Below are 24,679 nucleotides of genomic sequence, written 5' to 3' on the forward strand. Positions count from 1 at the left end.
CTTTTTTTTTTTGCTTTTATAGTAATAATCTTATAATAATATTCTGAGGGATATTAATGAATTTATCTATAAAAGATTTCATCTGTAAGTTAACCTTGAAATCAAGTGAAAATAAATGTAATCTATTACTATTTTACTTTTAGAATTAATTCAATAATTAATTTTTTATAAAAAAATTATTAGCAAGATTATAACTACAAGGTATTAAATATGGCTAGTGTTAATTTATTTTAAATAATTAGAGGATTGTTTTAAGGGTATGAAAAGTATCAGTTCATTCATACTAATAATTATTGGTCAATTTGCTAATAAATAATTGAGTGTTAATTTGTTCATTAACTTTTTCTATAGACTAATAATCAATGTCTCTAAAATTCTAGTAAAGGTATTATTGTAAAAGACCAACGAAAAAAGAATAAAAATGTCTCATATTTTCATAAGACATATTTTAAAATATATGGACTAAATAGGTATTTAACCAAAAAAATATAGAGATTACTCCAACGTTTACTCTTAAAATAAGATATACAAGTTTCTTTCAAAATGCTATTAATTAGAAGGAAGCTTGCTTTACGTCTCTTTCAGTATGTTGGACACTTCATTGTTGATCACATACTACCAAACCATAGGTAAAATTTATTTTCAATTAAAATACACACACACACACACACAAACAGAGGGGAAGGTTTATTGACAACATGATATATTGTTTAATTGATATACCATAATTATAATATATCATTGTTATATTTGTTATTTTAAACATAATTTTATCGCATTGATTTAAAACATTAAGGAAACTCAATTATTTAAGTTTCCCATTCTTACATTAGGGTTCAAGAGAATTTTCACCATTCAACTTCCAAAGTAATTAGGGTTAACGCACGCGATTGGTTCAAATCAAAACGAAGCACTTACGTGAGTCATTAACGTGTAATGAGTATAAAGCCAATTACTTTAAATGCAAGAGCGAGTGTGATTTCAGCATTTAACACATAATTATATTCATCACAACAAAAAGTGTTTCCTATTTCTTGTACTATAATTCATAAGGTGTAAACAAACCTAATCGATTTAGATATCGCCAGCTACTCTCTTTTTCTTTTTTTTTTTTTTAATTCGTAACAATCCACGTATGTTATAATGTGGAGTTCATTAATATACATTTATCTACTTATTAAAAATGAGATGTACTATTATATATATATATATATATATACACACTCTCACTAATTTTGTGTTTGAAGATCTTACTTGGGGGGCCCTTTTCATGTTGCGTTATATAGAATTGATATTTCTTCGAGTGATGTAATCTGTTGACTCCAAACTTTATATCAATAAATATATTTACATAGAGGACATTTAAAATCTTAGCTAATAAATGAGATGGGTCGGCTCACTATATTTATATAAAATAAACTTTTGTCAACACCTAACTACTTAACATTTTAAAAGCAATCAATACCATATGCAGATAAATACCACAAGTTCGCGTAGAAAAAAAGTTAAAATTAATTGTGAATTACCTAACAATACAATTCATGATGCACCAATTAATTGATTATATTTTTAAATTTAGATTATTTGGAGTTGGAGGTGGGTTTAGTCTGCCACCATCAAATTCAACTTATACCGAGATACTACAAAATTTTCTATAACTCGTGTGTGTGATGAAACTCATTCGTGACATTATAGATTCACTAAATTGAGAGCCAAGCATTTGAGAAGAATAAGAACTTGAAAATTGTTGTTCAATACTGGTATATTATTGTATAAATTATTTTACTTGATTCATATTCTCAAAATTAAGTGAAATTGCACTTCACTAATGTTAAGAAAAATTGAATGGATTTTAAAAATATGGAAAGTTCTTGTTACTTTTGCCAAACATCAGGGGTTTGTTTCATTTTCTGGACCAAAAAAAAAAATTTTTTTTGACCAAAAAAAAAAATTAATTTTTCCTTCTTTAGCTAATTATACAAAACACAATACGTTGCAATGTTGCATGCCTTTATTTGCTTTGTCTTCATGCAGAATCTCGCTGCCTCCATAACTTGACATAGGCAAAAAAGAAAGTCAATATTTCTATTTTACTAGCTAAAAATAAATTAAACAGCTTGTCATTATCATGACTAAATAAAAAATTCTCAAAAAATGTATGAAAAATTCCGGATTTTGACCTTAACTAGACTTCATTCATCGAAATAGTAAACACATAATGAATTGGTAAGTTTAAATAATCTAATTTACTCTTAAATGAGTTATAATATTGAGTCCAATGAATTTGACTTGTATTTATAGCAAAACTAACTAAAATGAACTATTATTTTTTTACAAAACAAACTAATATCTTAAACATACCCTTGTGTGTTTTTTTTTAAACAATAATGAATTGGGTATTTTTAGAAATCAAAGAAGTAAAAAACACAAAAAAAACAAAAAGCAAAAATATGGTGTACTTTTTGGAAGAAAATCTAATAAGTGGGGGGAAAAAAATCTAGAGGGTAGCTAAGTGCATTTATACTGTACTTCAATTTTTCAATTTTCACCTTAAGGGCATCGAATCTAAAGAGCTGAGGTGTCCGTTACAGATTCCTGTTTTAAGAACACGAGGAAATTAAAGCATCATTATCTCTGGAAAAAGAAAAAGAAAAAGGAAAAGGAAAAGGAAAATTTTATCTAACATCAGTTGGTTATTTTTTGGTCAATCAAACCTAATTCTTAGGACACTATATATATTGCAACTATAAAGAGTGTTTTTTTCCCAATTTCAAAAAAAAAAGAAAAAGAAAAAAGAACGTATAATAATAATAACAGTTGTTTTTACTATCACTGTATTTAATCCCCATCTGCAATTCTCTAACAAAACCCTAAGGGTTCTTGTAAGAACCAATCGCCGCCAGTTTAATCTCGTTGTTTCTCTATCTTGTTCTTTTAAGCTTACCCTGATCACTTCATTTTTTTTGGGTGTTCTTGCAACAGTTTTTGTAACATGATGCATAAAATTAAAATTGTCTCCTTTAATTTATGAAATCATATCAAGAGGAAGATAATCCATGTTTTGATATTAGTTTGTTGCTTGATCATCTGGGTTTTGTGTTTTATATTGATATTATTAGCTTAGGTGGTTGAAGTTTTGATTTTTGTTGGCGTAAAGTTGAGTTTTTTTGGGGGTTGGACATATGGGGTTTAGGTGTTATGTGATTAAAGGTTTTGATTTTGACAATGTTTTGAGTTTTATGGCTTGATTAGCGCATCTGGGTGGTTATTATTTTTGAGTTTTGTTAGGAGGGTTATGATCAATTAGGGTTTTTGGAGAATGTTATCTGAATTGGGAAGGAGGCCAATGATAGGGAACAGCGAGGGTTCGTTTGGTGATGATTTTGAGAAGGAAATAGGTATGTTACTGCGTGAACAGCGTAGGCAAGAGACTGATGATTGTGAGCGTGAGCTTAACTTGTATAGGAGTGGCTCAGCGCCACCAACTGTTGAGGGGTCGTTGAGTGCAGTTGGTGGGTTATTTGGTGCTGCTGATAACAACATGGCTTTCTCAGAGCTGTCTAGGGCTAAAGCTGGGAATAATAATGGTTTTTCATCTGAGGAGGAGCTTAGGTCTGATCCAGCTTATCTTTCGTACTATTACTCGAATGTGAATCTGAACCCCAGGCTTCCGCCTCCTTTACTTTCGAAGGAAGATTGGAGGTTTGCACAGAGATTGAGAGGAGAGAGTTCAATGTTAGGTGAGTTGGACGATAGGCGGAAAGTGAATGGAGGAGCTGGTAATAGTGGTAGTGGCGGCAACAGGTCCTTATTTTCAATGCCACCAGGGTTTGATACAAGGAAACAGCAGAGTGAGAGTGCGCAGGAAAAACTTCGTAGCTCAGCAGATTGGGGCGGTGATGGACTCATTGGCTTGTCGGGGATAGGACTGGGGAGCAAACAGAAGAGCCTTGCTGAAATCTTCCAGGTGTTGCTTTGATTAACCTTGCTTTCACAGTGTCTTTAATTATTGAGCTTGTCCGTTGTGTATTTGTTTTGTTGCGATATATGGTTTTTCTGTTGATGATTTGTTGCGTTATCTCTGGCTGTGCTTTCTTTTTTTCTGTTGCAGCATTTATTTCTCCCTGTTGGGTTTTGACATGTAAAATGTTGTATATGATTGAACTTCAACATTTGTACGGTGCTAAATCTGTTTTCAAATTGAAAGCGGGCTATATGCCGTCTGTCGTTAAGAGTTGTGATTGTGTTTTTCTTTCCCATTTGGTGAACTTTGACGTATTAATTCATTGAAGTGCAACATGTTATTAATTCCCCCTCGCAGCAAATTCATTATTTTCTTGTAATCTAGCTTCATGACAAGTGTCATGTTTTACTTTCTTTTAGTTTGTACTTTTTTTCTTCTGATCCACCTTGGTTTCCATCTCTTATGGTCATAAATATAGTTTGTATAGCACTAGACCATATCCATTTTTAGGGATTTTACCACTAAATGATGTGTTTGTACTCTAGAATCAAAGTCATACTGTATTAGTGAGGCAAGTGCATGAATTACTTGGAGTTGGAACCTTGAGTACGGAATCCAGTTATATAGTTGCCCATTATGCTTGGTATTTAGATTTAACTTGTGAAGTGCATTCATTTTATCCTTTTTTTTTTCCCCCTCTCTCTCTTATCTGAAGCTTACAACTAGCAGTTAGGTGTTCCCATTAAATAACAAATAACTTTAATCCACGCTTTTATACAATGTTATAGCTTTGTATATTTTATCTCCTTATAGGAAAACTGACGAAAATATGTTTGACGTGCTTCCTTATGCACACTATGAGTTTTGGAATTTTCATTAAAGTTACATAATGATTTTTCAAAAGCTAGTGAAATTCAGATAGGCATATCATCAATCTGCTTCTGCTTTGGACCTCCTTCTAAATTGTTGATGGGAATTATAACAATATAAATACACTGCAGATTGATTGTATGGAGTGTGAGAATGGACTATTGAACAGTGTGCCAAATATTTTTTAAAATCTGATACTATTTTCCATTATTCTCTTTGATAATAACAAGCATATAACATGCTATCTGAAAATTATCACTGGTCTAATTTTTTTGTTTTAAATTGGTTATGATATTGCAACTTGTCTATTTTAGTTAGTGATTGGTTGATGAATTGTTACGTAATAGCTCAGTCTGGTTTTTGATTGATCTTTTTTGGTATAGTTTTTTAAATGCTGAATTACTGTTTAATATCTATGCAGGATGACTTGGGAAGAGCAACTCCTGTTACAGGAAATCCTTCTCGTCCAGCTAGCCGTAATGCTTTCGATGAAAGCATTGAGTCCATTAGTTCGGCTGAAGCCGAACTGGCTAATTTGAGGCATGACTTGAAATCTGGTGCAAATGTTCAAGGCACATCTGCTGTCCAGACCATTGGTCCACCTTCATCGTATACATATGCAGCTGTCCTAGGTTCTTCCTTGTCTAGAAGTACCACACCTGATCCTCAACTTGTTGCTAGAGCTCCTAGTCCTTGTCCAACGGCTATTGGAAGCGGAAGAGTTGGAGCCTCTGAAAAGAGAGGCATGACTAGTTCAAATTCATTTTCTGGTGTCTCGTCTGGAATAAATGAGTCTGCAGATCTTGTAGCTGCTTTGTCAGGCATGAACTTGTCAACAAATGGTGTATTGAATGAAGATAATCAACTACCATCACAGATTGAACAAGATATTGAAAATCATCAAAATTATTTGCATGGCATACAAGGTGGTCAGAATCACATCAAGCAAAATAAATACATGAAAAAGTCTGATTCTGGGAATTTGCAAATGCCTCCTGGTCTTCAATCAGCGAAAATGTCTTATTCTGACCTGGCAAAGAGCAATGGAGGTGGGTTGGACCTGAATAATGCATCCTTGTTAACTGATAGGCGTGTTGAATTACAAAAACCTGCTGTTCCTACTAGCAACTCATACTTGAAAGGATCTCCTACATCCACTCTTAATGGGGGAGGTGGCTTGAATTCTCAGTATCAGAATGTGGATAATTTGCCTAACTATGGTCTGGGTGGTTACGCCCTGAGTCCATCTATGGCCTCTGTCATGGCTGGCCAACTTGGCGCTGGTAATCTGCCACCATTGTATGAAAATGTTGCTGCAGCATCAGCTATGGCAGTCCCTGGAATGGACTCAAGAGTGCTCGGAGGAGGCTTTGCTTCTGGACAGAATCTATCAGCTGCATCTGAATCACATAATCTTAATCGAGCGGGAAGTCAAATGGGAGGGGGTGCTCTTCAGTTCCCTTTTGTTGATCCAGTGTATCTACAGTACTTGAGGTCATCTGAGTATGCAGCACAACTTGCTGCTCTGAATGATCCCTCGGTGGATAGGAACTTCCTTGGCAATTCATACATGAATCTACTTGAGCTCCAGAAAGCTTATCTCGGAGTTCTTCTTTCACCTCAGAAATCTCAGTATGGTGGTCCGTTAGGCAGTAAATCTAGTGGTTCTAATCATCATGGTTATTGTGGAACTCCTGGATTTGGCCTGGGCATGTCCTATCCTGGAAGTCCTCTGGCAAATCCTGTAATTCCAAACTCCCCAGTTGGGCCTGGTAGTCCTATCAGACACAATGATCCAAACTTGCGTTTTGCTGGGATGAGGAACTTAGCTGGGGGTGTCATGGGACCTTGGCATTTGGACGCTAGCATGGATGAGAGCTTTGGATCCTCTTTGCTGGAAGAGTTTAAGAGCAACAAAACAAAGTGTTTTGAACTTTCTGAAATTGCTGGTCACGTTGTTGAGTTCAGGTATGCAATGCTCCTAGCTCATCTGATGCTCCATTTTTCTGCCGTCCTAAATTGATTTCTGCCTTTGTACATTGTGTGTGAACAGTGCGGATCAGTATGGTAGCCGATTCATTCAACAAAAACTTGAAACAGCCACAACAGAAGAGAAAAACATGGTTTATCAAGAAATCATGCCCCAAGCTCTTGCTTTGATGACTGATGTATTTGGTAATTATGTCATTCAGAAGGTACCTGTACTTGTGCTTTGTTGAGTATTAATCTTGTTGGTTCTCTGTTCAATTCGTTCAATTTTGCGTAATAAATATCTCTGTCTGTTCAGTTTTTTGAGCATGGACTTGCATCTCAACGAAGAGAATTGGCAAACAAGCTCTTTGGTCATGTTTTAACCCTTAGCCTTCAAATGTATGGCTGTCGTGTGATCCAGAAGGTACCATTAGTTGAAACTGCATTTATTTATTTATTTTTAAAATTAATACTTTCATTTCATGTGATTCCTCACCTTCTCATATGCATATTTTCTGCACTGCATTGAGTTTATACGAAAGCAAGTTCCATCAAAGAGTTAATGCATATTGAATAACTATTGTTGTGTTTGTGATGAAGGTTTTAACAGTTTTATGCTTTGTCCAACCACACAGGCCATTGAAGTTGTTGATCTTGATCAGAAGATTAAAATGGTTGAAGAGCTCGATGGTCATGTGATGCGCTGTGTACGTGACCAAAATGGAAATCATGTCATTCAGAAGTGTATTGAATGTGTTCCTGAGGAGAATATTCAATTTATTGTCACAACATTCTTCGACCAAGTCGTTACCCTTTCCACCCATCCTTATGGGTGTCGTGTGATACAGGTTCAGATTCTTGCTTAATTGTTTTACTTTCTGTACTGCCCTTTTTTTTGCGCGCGGGGGGTTGGGGGGGGGGGGGGGGTTGTGGGCGGAATTTCAGAATTGTTTCTATTTTATATTGTTTTTGCTTTTTGTCTGGCAGAGAATACTTGAGCACTGCAAGGACTCCAAAACACAGAGTAAGGTTATGGATGAAATTTTAGGATCTGTTAGCATGCTGGCACAGGATCAGTATGGCAATTACGTGGTCCAGGTTTGTTAACTTTACTTGAAACTTTCAGTGTGAAATCTTTTATTATTTTCTCATACAAATTATAGTTTCTTGTGTTATTTAGTGTTTGGGAATTCTTTGTTTTTTGTACAATATTGAGTACTTGAATTGATTCCTGGAACCCATTTAACAGCATGTTCTGGAGCATGGAAAGCCTCATGAGCGTTCTATTATAATTGAGGAATTAGCTGGAAAGATAGTGCAAATGAGTCAGCAGAAGTTTGCCTCCAATGTTGTGGAGAAGTGTTTAACTTTTGGAGGCCCTAATGAACGTCAGTTGCTGGTGGACGAGATGCTTGGCTCTACAGATGAAAATGAGCCTCTTCAGGTGTGTCAAATTTCTGACCTTCTAACTGGATTGTTATGTATTTATTAATTTGATAAAAGCAATAGGTTATTTCTCATTTTCTTTTAAACTCTTGTAACATAAATGAGCCACAATGTTCTGTTGCTGGTTTCCACTGAAAGGTTAGATGAAACTTCTTATTAAGTTTTAAGTTGCATAATGTCTTGTGTTCAATCAATCTATAGTATTTAACTCTTCTTCTGACTTGAAAGCTTTGATTAGAAGGTAGTAATGCTTTCATATTAGTTGATCAGGTATCTGCTTCTTAAGTATTTGGAAAGAGGACTTCTGAGTTTAGATCGTGTCCTGCGTTTAATGTTTTCTTCAGCTAGCTATTTCCTCATATCTTTGATGAAAGGAAAACTTAGAAGTCAACTTTTGGCATTATGGTGCTCCTATTTCCTGATTTATTAGTTATTTCCATACTGTATGATGTTGTTTCTCTTACAGGCAATGATGAAAGATCAGTTTGCAAACTACGTTGTACAAAAAGTTTTGGAGACTTGTGAGGACCAACAACGCGAGCTGATTCTTTCACGAATTAAAGTTCATTTGAACGCATTAAAGAAGTACACGTATGGGAAGCATATTGTTGCACGTGTAGAGAAACTTGTTGCTGCTGGGGGTACTTATTCTTTCCCTTATAATTACTAATGTATGAGCTCACTAAATCACCACCACCTTGGCCTGATAACCCAACACGTACATTAAGCACCCTGGATGCCAGAAGACCCCTTTTTAAAAATAAATAAATGTTCATTTCCATAAAGATAAGGGAGTGCTGGGTTGGCTGCCTTTGGGAAGATTTCTTACGAGAGTAAAATGTTGATGTTGAATCCTTCCATCTATGATGAGCCAACTAACTTGTGGATTATTAATCTACTTGCAGAACGCAGAATTGCTGCTCAGTCTCCACACCCTGCTTAGGTGGCATAGGAAAGAAAGTTGTCTGTACAGCTAACTGAGGCTAGTGTGAGCTTCCTCTTTTTCTCTTTCTTTCTCCTGGTATTTAGAGCAATGACTCTACCTATCTCTTCTAAGATGGGTACGAGGGGATCAAAAATAAAGTTGTTGGTTGTACTTGGAAAGTGTACATTCTGTAGTTTACGGTTTATACGTAGAGTCGTGCAAGCTGGGGTTCAGATGTTGAGTACACCTGATGCCCATGCGGAGGAGATAAAAAATGAAATGAAAGACTACTTAGGTTTTTAAGGGTGTAAAAAAAAAAAGACTAAATGTTGAGGTAGTTAATATCATCCCGTGACTGTACAAAATGTTGCCAATGTGGAGAGCTGTTGATGTCTTAGCTGAGGCCAGAGTTTTCCTTTTTAATGTATGTTTTTTGACTTTTTCTTTTCCCTGAAAAGAATAATTTTCTTTTAAGGTCAAATTGTTAATTTCTTTGCGCTTGAATCTTGATTTCAATTATGTGTTGATGTGGTTCGTCTCAAGCCTTTATGTTGATCACATTCCATTTTGTAAACAAAATGGCTATTATTTGTACTTGAACAAGAAAGAGATCATAACATAAAAAGGGTTCTTCTTTACCAAATTCAAAGATAAAAATCATAATTTTTCAATTGAACTAGTAAAATTGATTCAGCTAGAGGCTTTATCAGTTACTCAAAAATTGAGTCTCTTTTAGTGCTGAATCATCAAGACCCTTAGATTTAGAAAGCATGCTCATACACCCCTACCCTACAATAATGTAAATTCCTGTAACAGAATATAAATAATCAACCGAACAATCTGGCAAGGTTAAGAAGAGAATCTACAACCTCTGAAGTAACTGACAATTCATGGAATCTTACACACTTGTAGCATGAAAATAGCCTTTACACCACTGATTGTTACTTCTGTTTAACTCTAAATTCGCAACTCCAAATAACAACAATATAGTCACACATTGACAGAATAACCAGATATATAATTTAATTTCTCCATTGCGCTTCATTAATTCTTGTTACTTCAAAAAGAATCACTACCATGGAGAGCAATAGCAAATCAAATTTCGAAAATATACATTCTCATTTCTAACTCGCATCCGCATCACATTCCCAAAACTGTCTCGAGAATAATTTGAAGCGACCAATTGCTTTAACACAACACTAGTCTAGCAAAAGCTAGGTTAACGTAGCTTACATGGAGAAACCGCAAAACCAATCAATCGTCATCATCATCAATCTTTTGTCCAAATCCTCTTGGCCCAGCCCTTGGTTTTGCCTTAACCTTCTTCTTCTTCTTCGTAGCTGCCTCTTCTTTCTCAAACTTCTCCCTCTCCCTCTTCTGCAAGAAATCTGTCACACCTATGTAAACTACCTACAAATCCAAAACAAACCCCCAAAATTAGTAGTGCCAACCCCACATCCCAAAATGACAACTTTTGTTGCATTACTGTATGAAGGCAATACATTTGCAAATTTGCTTACGGAAAAGAACCAAATAAATTAAATTTTTTTTTTTACCCCAATAGTGAGAATAGACAATGCAATGAAAGCAGCAAAGAGGAGAACTGAAATGACGCTGGATAAACTCTCATCACCAGTGGAAGAGACCATCTCCTGAGAGGTCTCGAGGGGAGTGGATTCTGTGGGCAAAACTTCTCCTGAAGTAGCATTGCTTCTCCAAATTTTGCTTCTCTTTTGAGCAATTCCACGACATGGGTTGTGAAAATGGATGGCTTTTGCTGCTAACTCTGTGTGTGAACAGTAGATAGTTGAAAAAGATACTGTACATCTATGAAAATGGCGACTCGGTTTTGGGTTCAAAATGGAAGTGATTATTGGTGGCCGAGATAGAGATATTGATGGAGAAGAAGAAGCCATGATTCATCTGCTGCCACTACCTTCACCCAACACCCAATAATCTCTCTCTCTCTCTCTCTGTTCCTCTGCTATCGTGGCAGCAGAAGCTTTCCTCAGTGGCAGTAGCTTTCAAGCTGCAGATACGCATCAAGGATATCTGCAACGTAATCTGAAATGGGATAGCAAATCATATAAGAGTCCCTTCACTTTTATGATTCTTTACGTACGCATATAGTTTGTTTATTTATACCAAATAGATCCCTAACGTAAAGTAAATCTATTTTCCTTTTTGGGATATGAATATTATACAATATGGTGATATTTTAACGACAAGAAATTTGCGAAATCTTACCTTGATAGCGCCATGTTATGTTTCAACTAAGATGTAGAGAGATAATGAAACCTAGAATAAGCTAAATTTAAATATAATCAATTGATAAAAATCATTCTCTTAAATACGTATGAAAGACTTGAATTCTTTATCTGTAAATATTAAAAGAGAAGTAATTAATAATATGACTAAAACATCTTTTGATGTAGAGTAACAATATTATTATACTGTGATTGTCAAAATTCAACACTAAAGGAGTATTTTAATCATTTTAGTGGGAGTTAATTAATGTTAAGGTCTTATTCGATATGATTTGAGAAACTACATCCCTGTCATTGTTTAAGGACCAATTTAGTAATACTGTAAATTTTAAAATAATTGTTATTAATTGTGTTGTAAAAATAAACAATTTTGAAAATATTTAGTAAAATTTGCTTTTAAGAACATTGAGTATTAAAAGTAGCTGTATGTATATAGTAGATCCTATTGTTAAATTATTGTAAGATTGTAAATGAATGAATGAATTAAATATAATGTTGAATATAAAATATTTTTTATTGTGTACTTTATATATAATAATTAGTAACTAAAATAAATAATTTTTATTTTTTAATTTTAGTTTGTTAACTCAATATAACTGCGAATAATAATAACTCTTTAAAATTAATGATTTTATATCTGAATTAATAAGGATAACTTTGGATTTTCATAATGTATATGAGGATATATATGAAATCATATTAAGGGCCAGTTTGGGAATGCTGTAGCTTTTAAAATAATTGCTGTTAACTGTGCTGTAGAAATAATCAGCTGTGAAGAGAATCAGTTAAGTGTTTGGTAAATTTTGTTTCAAGAAGTACTGCGAGTTTTTAAAGCAGTTATGGACGTTTGATAAATTTTACTGTTAAACTGCTGAGAGAAAATAAATGACTAAAATATCCATAATATAAGATAAAATTTATTTATATATATAAAAACATGTACATATAATATTTTTAATTGTCTATTATAATAATTTTTACTAAAAATAAAATTTATAATATATTTATTTTATTTTTTTTCTTAAAACAATTGATAATTAAATTAATAATATAGTGAAATAAATTTAATAATAATTCGACCAATAAATTGATATTAATAAATTTATATTTATGAATTATAATACAAATTTTTTTATAAATTATTTTGTTTCCAATTTGAATAAGGATAATTTTGGATTTAAGTAATAATTTTAAGGATATTTATGGAATTGTATTAAATGATAAAATTGATTTTCAAAATCAAAATCTAAAAGCTACTCCTTCCCGGCTTTTCAAAATCAGCTGTAGGAGAAGCTGATTTTGACAAAAGTGATTTTGATTTTTTTTTACCAAACACTAAAACTAGCTTTTAGATTTTCAAAATCACTTTTAGGTCTCTTAAAAGCAATCCCAAACGGGCCCTAAGTACAAAATTAGATTTTAAAAAGTTTCTTTTTCTTTGTTTTTGAAAATCTGCTGTAGAATAAAGCGATTTTATCAAAAGTAATTTCTAAAAGAAAAATTTACGGAACACTAAAATTAACTTTTAACTTTTTAATATTAGGTCTTAACCTTGTAAAAATAATAATTTTAAATGGACCTAAAACTGACGGCAAGCTTCGGTGGGTTAAGAAAGATTGGGCTTTGACACTGGATCTTAGGCCTGTGTGGCTGGTCGCCAGCAACTTCAAACCACATGGCTAGTACGGCCGTGACCTCCCATATTAATTGTGGGAATGTTTGACGCTTCTCTATGCTATTAAAATGCCTCGTAGTATTACAATAATGTTATAACATGTTTAATGTGGTCAACTTATCTTTTCATGCAGTCAAACTCGCATAAAATAAACTGAAAAATAGTAAGTGTAAAAAAAGATAAAGAGAAAAATAAAAATTGCAAAACTAAACTCCTTTGTATCAATTCCTTCGTTTCACCTCTCTCATCTGTATTGATGATTCATTCTCTCGAAGGCCCAGAAAAAAGCCCGCCGCAAACCACCCTCCTCCGCCATTCTCCAGCGAGGAAGAGGCATCAGAACAAAACGATGCCGTTCAAGAGCACGAACCCGAATTGCCTTTGAAATACTGCGAATCAGTTTTAGACATAGAAGATGATTACAAGGAAAACGCGACTCTGTTTCCCGACACGTCCAATTTCATCATCAAGCCAATCATCAGCGAAGGCCCAGAAGCGAAAAACACACAGCTCCAAACGCTTAGCTCTGAGTGAGCCGAGTGGGTGTGGGTCTTCGTCCCGATTGAAGAAGGAGAAATTTGACCCTCCTCGTTTTATAGTTCTGGGTTTGCCTATACAAGATAATAAGCTGGCTCTGCCAGTGGCGGATCCTTTAGTGGGCTCTATCGGGCTGCAGCCCGGTATAGAAAAAAATCAAAATCAAATATGTTAGTTAATTTACAAATAGGCCACCAACAATTAATTACAAGAGTGCCATTCAAAGTAAAAAACACTTTACCTAATTCACTTTTCCAATTTCTCTCCCTTTCACCGACAACAATACTAAAGCCAAGAATTAAAAAAGATCGGCGGTCCCCTTCACGATTTCTTATCTTCATGGTCGTCTAATTTGGTTGGCTTTATACTTTTTTGTACTAGAATGCTTTGATTGCTTTCAGAACCTATATAAATTGCTTTCAGAACTTATAAATTTCTTATTGGCTTTATGGCTTTTTGTACTGGTGATACTTTATTTTGATTCATTATTTTGAATTTCTTATTGATTATTTATTTTTTGTAATTGGTTTTGCTGATTTGCTCTATAATTTGTTTTGATTCATTATTTTGAAAAGTATCAATTTTGATTTCTGTCCATATATTCCAAATCAATGTTGTGTCTTGGAAGTTAGTTGGTAAAACTCAAGCGAACTGAATTCAATAACTATGCAATAGTACAATGTGTTGGTCAAAAATTAGAGTTAGTTAATATACACACACCCACACTTATGCATATACATATACATACATACATATATATGTGTGTGTGTGTGTGTATATAATAATATTAATAATTGTATATATTATTGTTGGAACAATTGCAAGAGAGCATTTTAAGCAAAAACTTATTGTTGTTATTTTTTCACTTATAATTTTTTTAAAAATTACAAAGATGAACAAGTTTTAATTGTTTATTTTATTTAAGTATGCTAATTAGGCTTGTAATTATTAATTCATTTATCAATTCTTATATAATTTTGTGTTATTATAGGTTATAATGTCCTACAAATCCAAACTAAAAGAAACTCTCATTTCATTCTTTGCCAAAGTAAATGGTCGTCAATCATCAAATGAGGCAAGTTCTCCATGCAATATTGATGCCTCAAGTTCTCCTATGTCTCAAAGGGTTGAATTTGAGAAAGTCGATATTCCATCCACTATTGACACCCCTTATTTAGAACATGACACCGGATTGCGCATTTCAATCAAAGCTTATCCCATTGACAAACGGGAAGATGTGCGGATAGCATACATAAATATGAGATCATTTCAACCCGAGCTACAAAAGTACCTATCGACTAAACATGGTATGCAAAATCGACGATTTCAATTTTCTTGGTTCTCAAAATTTCGTTGGTTTGAGTATTCCGTATCAAAAGACAAAACATTTTGTTTTTCATGCTTTCTTTTTCACGATGCATCAACTAAGTATGATGCATTTATTGCTGATGGTTGTCAAAATTAGAAGTATGTTTCTTGCGACAAAAAATGTCTTTTTGCACTACATGAAGGGAGTCATGGTTCTTTTCACAATGCCGCCATGGTAAAGTGGAGCAATTTAAATGATCCATCTAGACATATTGATAAAAGAATGAATGCACAATCTTCAAAGCAAGTTTTAGAGAATAGATTGCGGCTAAAAACCTTAATAATAGCTACCAAGTGGTTAACAAAACAAGCTTGTGCTTTTGGAGGTCATAATGAGTTGGTTAATTCTCTTAATCATGAAAAATTTATTAAATTAATCAAGTTGTTAGCAACAATGAATAAGGAGATTAATAAAATTGTGTTAGAAAATGCTCTTAAAAATGCCCAATACATAGCTCTTAAGATTCAAAAGGAGTTATTGAATATTCTTGCTAATAAAGTGCAACACAAAATTCATGAGGAAATTAGGGATGCTAAATTTTGTATTCTTGTTGATGAAGCACTCGATGAATCTCACAAAGAGCAAATGGCTATTATTTTGAGATATATTGATTGTGATGGGTTTATTAGAGAATGTTTCTTTGAAGTTGTGAATGTTGATAACATAAAGGCCTCTCTCCTAAAAAATGAGATATGTAATGTTCTTGCTTGATACAATCTTTTAATTGAAAATTTAAGAGGTCAAGGGTATGATAGTGCTAGTAATATGATGGGAGAATGAAATGGATTACAATCTTTATTTCTTAATGATTGTCCATATGCCTATTATGTACATTGCTTTGCTCATTGACTACAACTTGTATTAGTTGTAGTATTTAAAGAAGTGCATGAGGTATGATTATTTTTTTTCCAGGTTGAGCTCTATTGTCAAGTTTATTAATACTTCTTTCAAACGTTATGTTGAGTTAAAAGCTGTTAAAGAGAAAGAAATTGTAGAATCAATAGTGTCAGAAGAGCTTGAGACTAGAATATGTGCTAATCAAGTCTGAACTTTACAAAGGGTTAGAGATACTCGTTGGAGCTCACATTTTACTTCAGTTAGTAGGTTTATTGAGATGTTTGGTGCAACTCTTGAAGTTCTAAGAAAGATGATTAATGATGGACCTACTCAAGATATGTGTGGAGAAGCTAAATGTGCGTATAGAGAGATGACATCCTTCGAGTTTGTGTTTATTTTGCTTTTGTTAGATAAAGTTCTTAGAATCTCTAATATTCTTTGCCGAGCACTACAGACAAAATCTTTAGACATTTTGAATGCTTTGAATTATGTCACAAGTACTGAAAGACTTTTGTAAGAATTTCGAGATAATGGTTGTGATGATTTTATTAGAAGTGTGGTATCATTTTGTGGAAAGCATGACATTACTGTGCCTGATATGAGGGTTTGTTGTATGGAAGGTATAGGAACAAAAAGATTACGTTACAGTTGAGCATCATTATCACTTTAATATAGTTAATGTTGTAATAGATTTTCAATTGACAGAGTTAAAAGCTAGGTTCCAAAGCAAACTATGGAACTCCTTACTCCAAGCTCAGCTTTGGATCCAATTGATGAGTTTAAATTATTTGATACAGATCGTATTTGTTATCTTGTTAAGAAATTTTATCCTTATGATTTCAGTGCAAATGAGATTCTTGCTTTGAGACAAGAGTTGGAACAATATAAGTTTGATGTGCTTTCTCATCCACTTTTTTCGAAAAGTTACTTCACTTTATGAGTTATGTCGACGATTAATTGAAATAAAAAAGTCGCAACACTATTTCTTGATTGATAGACTAATTCATCTAATGTTGACTATTCCAGTTTCTACAACCACAACAGAGAGTGTATTTTCAGCTATGAGCCTTATTAAGATATCACTTCGCAGTAAGATGAAAAATAAGTTTCTTTCAGATTATATGGTTGTCTATACTGAAAAAGAAATTACAAATACTATTGATTTAGATTGTATAATTGATTAATTCCATTGTTTGAAGTCTTGAAAAGTACAATTTTAGCAGTATTTTTTTGAAATAATTTTTTTTAAAAAATTTATTAGGTGTATTTTATTTTTTTACTTATGAAATTTTATGTTCACTTTATAATATAATTCTTTTTTTTAATTTAGTCTGGAGTACTTTAAAGTCTAGAGTCCACCCCTAGGCTTTGCCTAAACAAGGTAGTAAAAGGAGCAGTAAAAAAATAAAGTTGTATTCTACAACCAAAGCTAAAGAGAAAGTAAATAGCAAGATGGATGCGAAATGATTGAGTGAATTATTGAGACGGGAGATGTTGAAGCTGGGAATGGGAAATGGATTGGCGGCACTCGATGTTGAGATGTTGAGAGGAGAGTGATGGATGGTGAGAAGTTGAATGAGATTGGGGACAACTAGAGTAAGTTGCAGCAGCACATTCTGACTAAATTGGTTTTGGACAAGTTGTAGTCATCTCAAAGTGTATGAACAGGGACCTATTGTTTTATTATGGAATGAAGAGAATTGTTGTAATTTTAAGACTTTTATATTTAGAATTTTTTTTCAAGTACTTATAAATTTTTTAAAATATAATTTAAATTATTTGTAAAAAAATTAGTATAAATACAACACTAAATATAATATAATTAAAAATTAATATAATATAATACAATACAGATTATGAAATAAACTCCATATTCTTTCTCATTCGCAAAGAGCACGCACTTTGCTCTTTTCTTTACATCAGTTTAATTAATGAACGTGAACTTTCTTGTTTCGTTGTCTGAGATAGACTTGTACGCATTTTTAGATTCATTTGTCTCAGGACATATACATACTCCATCGCAATACCCCAGGACTGATCCTCGCAAACGGTTCCATCTAACGATTCTCAATCATCTTTAGGCAACCAACCACATTTGATTCTGCTGCCACGACTCGTCCACTTTTCAGCCTCCAGCTGTCCGCAGCATCCTCTTTTCTTATTGGTCCATCACCACAAACCCGAATATTGAGAGTGTCATTAAGCTCAAAGAGCGAAGTCGGTGTTCCAAAAAAATGAGAAAAGTTAGCCGCACGAATTTACCCAGACACCCATCGAGGATGCTCCTAATACGCAACCAATAGGAAGGGTACTTTAGTAATCAAGGAAATCTCGCACGGTGGGTTCTACCCAATGAGGCGGTGGATTACTTAGGTGTTGAAATGTGATTGGGATGGTCACAGGTGGCGATCTGCTACAGCGAGTAGGAGCTATAGAAAGAGTGATATTGATTTCCAAGGGAAAGATATTTAGAGGATCAAAAATATCTGGCTGAGTCGTCCACGTTGGCAGCCGATACACGATCGATCTGGAATCAGATATTGCACTTTTTCTCATCTCTTTTTGCTCTTTTCCTTTACTCCACCGAGAAAATTTCACTGTCGTTCCCCCCCCATTTTCTCTCCTCCGAATCTTCCCCTTAATTAATATCTCAGATCTTACAAGAGAAAAATTATTTAATTTTGATTAAAAAAATGGGCGAAGAGGTGAGGATGACGGAGTATGAAGTTAACGATAAGGGAGACTATAACGGCGATGACGAGAGGATACCAGAGTGGGAGATGGGATTGCCTAATGGAACAGATCTAACGCCGTTATCACAGTCGTTAATTCCGCCTGAACTGGCTTCCGCTTTTAGCATCTTACCCGTACCTTGCCGAACGCACCTCGACGTGAACCGCGCGTCGCAGACCACGCTCTCCTCGATTCGTGGCAGCCGCGCGCACTCGCTCTCATCGACGGACAATAACAATAGCAATAACTTAAAGACCTTAACGGAGAATCGCGACCCGATGGTTACCGAAACGGAAGAACAGGACCAAAACGGGTCGTTTGCGGACTCGAGGTCGAAGTCAAGGAGACCGGATTGTACGGAGGAGGCGGATTCGGCGCTGAGGACGGACAATTCGAACGAGGATCCGTCGGCGAGGACTCTGAAGCGGCCGCGTCTGGTGTGGACCCCGCAGCTGCACAAGCGATTCGTTGACGTGGTGGCGCATCTAGGGATTAAGAACGCCGTGCCGAAGACGATCATGCAACTGATGAACGTCGAGGGATTGACCCGCGAGAACGTCGCGAGCCACTTGCAAAAGTACCGCCTTTACTTGAAGCGGATGCAAGGGCTGTCGAACGACGACCCGTCGTCGTCCGATCACCAGCTGTTCGCGTCAACGCCGGTGCCGCCCCAGTGTTTGCCTTACGAGAGTACCAACGGCGGGCCCCATGTAGGCCACCTCTGTAACAGTAACAATAATAACAATAATGGGAGTATTAATAATAACAATAACAATAATGATGGAAATAGTAATAATGGGAGCGGTAATAGTGGACACGTGGGGATGGCGGCGTACGGTGCTCCCGCGGGGATGATGACGGCGCCGATGTATGGGATGATCAACCATCAAGGGTTTCATCATGGACACGGGTTTGACCCGAGTATGTACAATATGAATATGAACATGGGCATGGGTATGAATATGAATATGGGGATGAATAATATGATGCATCAGCAGAGAGACTGGTCTGTGAATAAGCACGGGTACGGGCACGGGCACGGGCAGGGGTCGGTTGTGTCATACCCGCAGCATGTGGCACCTTCCAGTGATAAATGAAATTTCTGTTCAAGCCTTGGAAAAGGTTATTTTTATTTCTAATTATATGATTTAATGTAATGTATGCTATTTATTGCTCTGTAGTTTGAAATACATCATTTAAAAAATTTTGATCATGGATGCAAGTTTAATAATAGTAACTTCTAGGCGAATGGTCTTAAATTGAATTGCAGAATGGATTAAATGCCAAATTAGTGTCTACAGTTAGATTTGTTAGCAACTAGCAAATTCATTTTGCTAGCCAAATTCAAGAATTAACAAATTAATGCTGTGTTTGCCAACTTTCTCTGCTACTAGTTCATTTGTTATGATTGCATTGCATCCATTCTTACATGTACAGATGGTTTTGCTATGTGCTTTTAAGTGATTAGGCTTGTGTTCTTGAATTTTCTAATAATGAACTTACAGGTTTGAAGCTTTCCTTTCATAGCAAGATATTAACACGGACACCAGGTTATCTGCGTCTTTCTCTCAGTTAATTGTTTATTGATTTTATCAGACTTGATATATTAGGCTGCAGTAGCAGGAGAATGCTTATTTATTTATTCTCTTTAATCCTTCAGGTTAAATTGCCTGAGCTTGAGCAACTTGTTTAGAACTTTTGGAAGTGGCGGGCTGGGTACTGAATTCACATGAACTATATTGAGAACACTTCTAGTGTGTATTTCTAACATGATTTGGAGTAGGGTGTGGATCAGCAAAGCTTGCAGCATCCTCTGTCTTAGTAGATCTATTCTATTATTTGCCTGATTGCGGGGCAAGGTTCCTAGCATACCAGTTAAAGTCTACCTAGATGAAAACAAGTTTTAAAGTACATTCTTAACTTGTTCTTTCTTGATAAATGTCATTAACTTCTGTGCTTTTCCGCATGTAAAACTTCTTTTTCGGCATCAAACCTGAGTTCATAAAAGGTTTACACAAACTAAAGCAAATTTTATAAGGTAGTCTACCATGCTGGGCATTGAATTCATCACCTTTTCATCACTTCTCTCTTTTGAGATTTCTTTATTCTTTTCCCATGCTATTGAAAGGAAGCTGATTATTTATTAAATTCTTTTTTATGTTGATTCTTTGGCCGACTAACATGTGCTTAGTGAAATGAAATATGAGATTCTTCTTATCAGGGTATATATTCCTGAATTTACCGAGTTGTAACATGCATGTGTAAGTATCTTCTATGACGAAGTTCTGATCATGCTCTTACATTTTTGTTAACTTTCGTTAAGGAGGTTAATTTACAAGTATTCTGGGCCACATTTCAGCTCTGCTGGTTTTCAGCAGCAGATTACTTCTTGCAATATGAGCTCTCAGCAACTTGTTAGGAGTAGGTTTTAGCTAGCCGCTTTCTTATTAGTAGTAAGATAGCTTTGGAACCCTATGCAGGGTTTTCAATCGCATTGTTCCAGAGCAGAGTATGCCATTAGAATCTTTGACAGAATATATGAAAATTTGAGGAAAGATGCATGAAAATCCCACTTCAATTTGCTGCTAATGCTAATTAGCCAATTAAGATGTGTCACTTCGGGGTAATTGAAGTCTGCAACAATTTTGTCTGATCCCTTAATTCTTCCACAGCCTAAGGCCTTTGAACGCTAGTAAAATTTATCCTGTTTCTGCTGTGGTTTGAATTAACCTTGACTTAGAAACATCTCTGTTGGGTGATGGACCTTATTGCATTATTGTCAATTCTGATGTTTTTGTATGTTTGCCTCTCCAGTTGTAAGATGCAGACGGTTGCCAAGCAGAGTTGTGTCAGATTTTAAAAAGAACTTTTTAGTTAGTTGTTTAGGACTACTTTATTTGTCTTTTTGAACAAATTTGTAATATTTATAGTGGATGAGAAGGGGAAGAGCAAGTAGTGTAGTACACATGTAGTTGAGGGATGCCAACTTAAGAGTTAATTGGCTGATGCTATTAGAAATTTTGTTTTCTTTCTTCAGTATCAGTCAGTGCTTTGATGCCAACATATGGCATGCTTATCCGACACCTTGTGAGGCCATCAGGAAAGAAAAGCCAGATGTGTGCTCAGACTTAACTTTTTTCTTTGGTGACGTTTTAGAGTACGTAGACAACAGAGCTTTCTTTATATCTATGGCTGCAAATGGTCAAAAATGGTTGATGAATGAATCGGCGGTTCCTGATGACTTTTAATAAATGAAAAATGCTGGATGATGTTGAATTAAAACTTAAAAATCCATCCAAAAAGAAAAAAAGGATTCTTTAATAAAAGCAGAAAACTTTACGTCAAGTTATTATTTTAATAATCTTTTTTCTAAAGGTGATTGAAAGAGGAAATGGCTTTTCGGCTGTTGAGTGGGTTCTAGGAGAGCATTTTTAAAAGATTTTATTAATTTTATTTTTTAAAATATTTATTTAATAAAAAATAATAAAAATATATTATTCTCTAAAATTTTTAAATATAAATAAATTAATATTATTTTAATCAAATAAATTAAGATCTCACAATAACTTTGATCTCTATCAGAAAATCTCTGCAGTTCTTTTACATCACTCTGCCCGTCATGGTTGGTTCTTTCGAATGCTCGTTGAAATCGATCTTACGATCAATCAATCAATCTAAATCTTGGAGGAAAAGTAGGCATTTCGTTGTGTAAACCAAGAAAATGGCCATTGGCTAGAGAACGAGAAGTCATGAAATTCATCGGGGTAAATAATAGAACTGGTGATCAGCGGACCGCATGGACCTGCCAACTTCCTCATAACTTTGGTGGCGCTGCAATCTAAGCTCTTGTGAACAACTGTTGAAATTTACTAGCAACATAGGCCTTCTTTATCTGCTGTGGTTCCGTGAGGCGACCGTTGTTACTTTTTCAGCAATGCGAACTGGAACAAAGCCGAAGACAAGACAAGGGCAGCAATGTTGATCATCCGTGACTCTTTCTTTCAGTTTTGGATAATACTAAATAGGCTGTGTAAAAAGCTCTTTGCATATCATGCACCCTCTATCCAACTGCACCCAGGAAATTTTCTCAATTTTCTTTTCTTCATCATCTTTTTCAACCTTGTCACCTTGCTCCACCTCCCAGCATTGGCATATAAATCCGTTAACAACATATTGTTAGCTGCACTCTCAGGTTCAAGCTCTGACAAATGCTTAGCTGCTATTTCGGCAAGTTCTATATTCCCATGATTCTTACATGCTCCTAATAATGCTCCCCACACAAATAGGTCGGGCTCAGTCGACATTGTTTTGATCATTTCATATGCCTCAGCAAGTCTTCCAGCTCGACCAAGAAGATCCACCATGCATGCATAATGCTCTGTTCTTGGAATAATTTTGTATTTTTCTTGCATCATATTGAATAGCCTTTGTCCTAGTTCAACCAATCCAGCATGACAACAAGCAGTGAGAACCGCTGTGAAACTCAGGTGATCAAGCTTCTTTCTCTCTTCCATCTGATTAAAGAGCTCAGTCGCTTCATCGCAATACCCATGGTTCGCACATCCAAAAATCATTGAGTTCCAAGTAACCGTGTTCCTCTCGGACATCTTATCAAACAAGGTTCTTGCTTCAGATATAAAACCACACTTCGCATACATGTCAACAAGCGCACTCCTCACGTGCAAATCACCTTCCACCCCTATCACAATAGCACACCCATGAATCTCCTTGCCACGCCTTATGTTTGCCGCACTTGCACAAGCAGGCAGGATACTACTAATTGTTGCCGAAGTTGGACAAAACCCTTGACTCAACATCTCCTTAAATGTATCAAATGCCTCGTCATTACAAAAATTGTGCACCAGCCCGGATATAACCGAGGTCCAAGACACAACATCAGGCTCAACCCCATTAGCACGCATCAACTGAAATAGCTTAGAAACCATCACTTGGTCGCCTCTTTTCGAAAACCCCGCAATTAACGTATTCCAAGTAACCACATTAGGCTTCACTCTTGGTGTTCCAATTTCTTCTACCAAATTCAATGCTTCAGTCGCAAGTCCGCGTTGTACATACCCTGAAACCATAGCATTCATTGCCACTATATCTTTCTCAACCATCTCATCAAAAACTTTTTTGGCCTTTTCGACGCTCCCACATTTGGAGTACATATCAATCAATGAACTAACAACAAATGCATCAGTTCCAAAAGAATGTTTTAACACTAAGCTATGTATTTTCTCTCCAGTGCTTATATCAGACAAATGCCCACACGCTTTTAACACACTGGGAATGACAAATATGTTTTGCTTCAGACCTTGAATATGCATTTCATGAAACACAGTTACTGCTTCCTGATGATAGCCACGTCGAGCATAGGCCCCGGTGAGGGCAATCCAACGATGGATATTTGTTTTAGGAATTTCATCAAACAACATACGAGCATGGTGTATGTTTTGACACTCTGTGTAGAAAGTTATGAGCTTGGTGGCTATTTGGGTCAAACGAGCCAAGCCACTGACGATCAGTTGTGCATGGAGTATTTTACCAGATTGCAACGCTCGATCACGAATGTAGATTTCGATCCGTTCACTGTAAGCTGTGGGCGATAAATGGAATGAACGGCTGATGATGGGCATTTTATAATGGGCCTCGATAAATATGCCGTTGATGAGAGGTTTTCCAGCATCAGAAGCTGACTTCGAGCAAGAAAGCACCAGTTGCGTTCCACTCAAAAGAGCAAAGTATATACGACGTATGGAATAGAAGTCGTTCATAGAGAGAGTGAACTGGAACGGTTTGTCTCTTATAGGAAATAGACATGACCGATAGGTCATTTGTTGTGAAATAAACTATACGACAAGTCATACATAATCGTTAACCACGACTGACAAATTGCATAATTTAGATAACCCAATAAAAGCCTTCTTAATTAGCTTGTTTCGTTGCGTCTTGTAGAGAGTTACAGAAAATGCCAACTGGGATTGGGTCCTGGTTTTGATATCAAAGCAGAATGAGTTTGATTGCTTTTGTTTATTATGAATTATTATCTTAGAATACAGTACAACGCCTCATATAGTTACAG

General features: G+C 35.4%; 4 protein-coding genes across 5 annotated transcripts; 2 read left to right on the plus strand and 2 right to left on the minus strand.

Annotated features, from left to right (window-relative positions):
- The first annotated feature begins 2,749 nt into the window (after nt 1–2,749).
- On the plus strand, nt 2,750–9,680 carry LOC102629221 (pumilio homolog 2-like). Its single transcript, XM_006488306.4, has 9 exons — nt 2,750–3,967; nt 5,256–6,802; nt 6,888–7,029; nt 7,122–7,229; nt 7,441–7,653; nt 7,793–7,903; nt 8,055–8,249; nt 8,718–8,892; nt 9,157–9,680. The coding sequence occupies exons 1-9, from the start codon at nt 3,320–3,322 to the stop codon at nt 9,192–9,194; spliced, it is 3,177 nt and encodes a 1,058-aa protein (XP_006488369.1). The 5' UTR covers nt 2,750–3,319; the 3' UTR covers nt 9,195–9,680.
- Nucleotides 9,681–10,173: 493 nt separating this feature from the next.
- Nucleotides 10,174–11,217, minus strand: LOC102629508 (hypothetical protein). Its single transcript, XM_006488307.4, has 2 exons — nt 10,733–11,217; nt 10,174–10,586 (listed from the first exon to the last, which is right to left on the minus strand). Exons 1-2 carry the CDS (start codon nt 11,090–11,092, stop codon nt 10,431–10,433), a joined length of 516 nt encoding a protein of 171 aa, XP_006488370.1. The 5' UTR covers nt 11,093–11,217; the 3' UTR covers nt 10,174–10,430.
- Nucleotides 11,218–18,324: 7,107 nt separating this feature from the next.
- On the plus strand, nt 18,325–21,726 carry LOC102629795 (transcription factor LUX). 2 transcript variants are annotated; one of them, XR_371801.4, is made up of 3 exons: nt 18,326–19,716; nt 20,100–20,144; nt 20,255–21,726. XR_371801.4 is itself a non-coding variant. In XM_006488308.4 (2 exons), the coding sequence occupies exon 1, from the start codon at nt 18,555–18,557 to the stop codon at nt 19,689–19,691; it is 1,137 nt and encodes a 378-aa protein (XP_006488371.1). In that variant the 5' UTR covers nt 18,325–18,554; the 3' UTR covers nt 19,692–19,716; nt 20,255–21,726. The 2 variants fall into 2 exon arrangements, 1 of the variants encoding a protein (XP_006488371.1); XM_006488308.4 differs by lacking the exon at nt 20,100–20,144 and having other exon boundaries at nt 18,325–19,716.
- Nucleotide 21,727: 1 nt separating this feature from the next.
- LOC102615852 (pentatricopeptide repeat-containing protein At5g59600) lies at nt 21,728–24,448 on the minus strand. The gene has a single exon (XM_006488605.4). The coding sequence runs from the start codon at nt 24,429–24,431 to the stop codon at nt 22,644–22,646; it is 1,788 nt and encodes a 595-aa protein (XP_006488668.3). The 5' UTR covers nt 24,432–24,448; the 3' UTR covers nt 21,728–22,643.
- Between the last annotated feature and the right edge of the window lie 231 nt (nt 24,449–24,679).

Source organism: Citrus sinensis, chromosome 8, assembly GCF_022201045.2.
Source record: "Citrus sinensis cultivar Valencia sweet orange chromosome 8, DVS_A1.0, whole genome shotgun sequence".
Taxonomy (NCBI): Eukaryota; Viridiplantae; Streptophyta; class Magnoliopsida; order Sapindales; family Rutaceae; genus Citrus; species Citrus sinensis.

What these genes read in the sequence shown, in the direction of transcription:
- LOC102615852 (XM_006488605.4), bottom strand. Translation starts at nt 24,431, where the DNA reads ATGACCTATCGGTCATGTCTATTTCCTATAAGAGACAAACCGTTCCAG.
- LOC102629221 (XM_006488306.4), top strand. Translation starts at nt 3,320, where the DNA reads ATGTTATCTGAATTGGGAAGGAGGCCAATGATAGGGAACAGCGAGGGT. An exon ending in GTAATTATGTCATTCAGAAG is followed by an intron (nt 7,030 to 7,121) that starts GTACCTGTACTT and finishes CTGTCTGTTCAG; the next exon opens with TTTTTTGAGCATGGACTTGC. An exon ending in ATGGCAATTACGTGGTCCAG is followed by an intron (nt 7,904 to 8,054) that starts GTTTGTTAACTT and finishes CCCATTTAACAG; the next exon opens with CATGTTCTGGAGCATGGAAA.
- LOC102629508 (XM_006488307.4), bottom strand. Translation starts at nt 11,092, where the DNA reads ATGGCTTCTTCTTCTCCATCAATATCTCTATCTCGGCCACCAATAATC. An exon ending in TGTCTATTCTCACTATTGGG is followed by an intron (nt 10,587 to 10,732) that starts GTAAAAAAAAAA and finishes TTGGATTTGTAG; the next exon opens with GTAGTTTACATAGGTGTGAC.
- LOC102629795 (XM_006488308.4), top strand. Translation starts at nt 18,555, where the DNA reads ATGGGCGAAGAGGTGAGGATGACGGAGTATGAAGTTAACGATAAGGGA.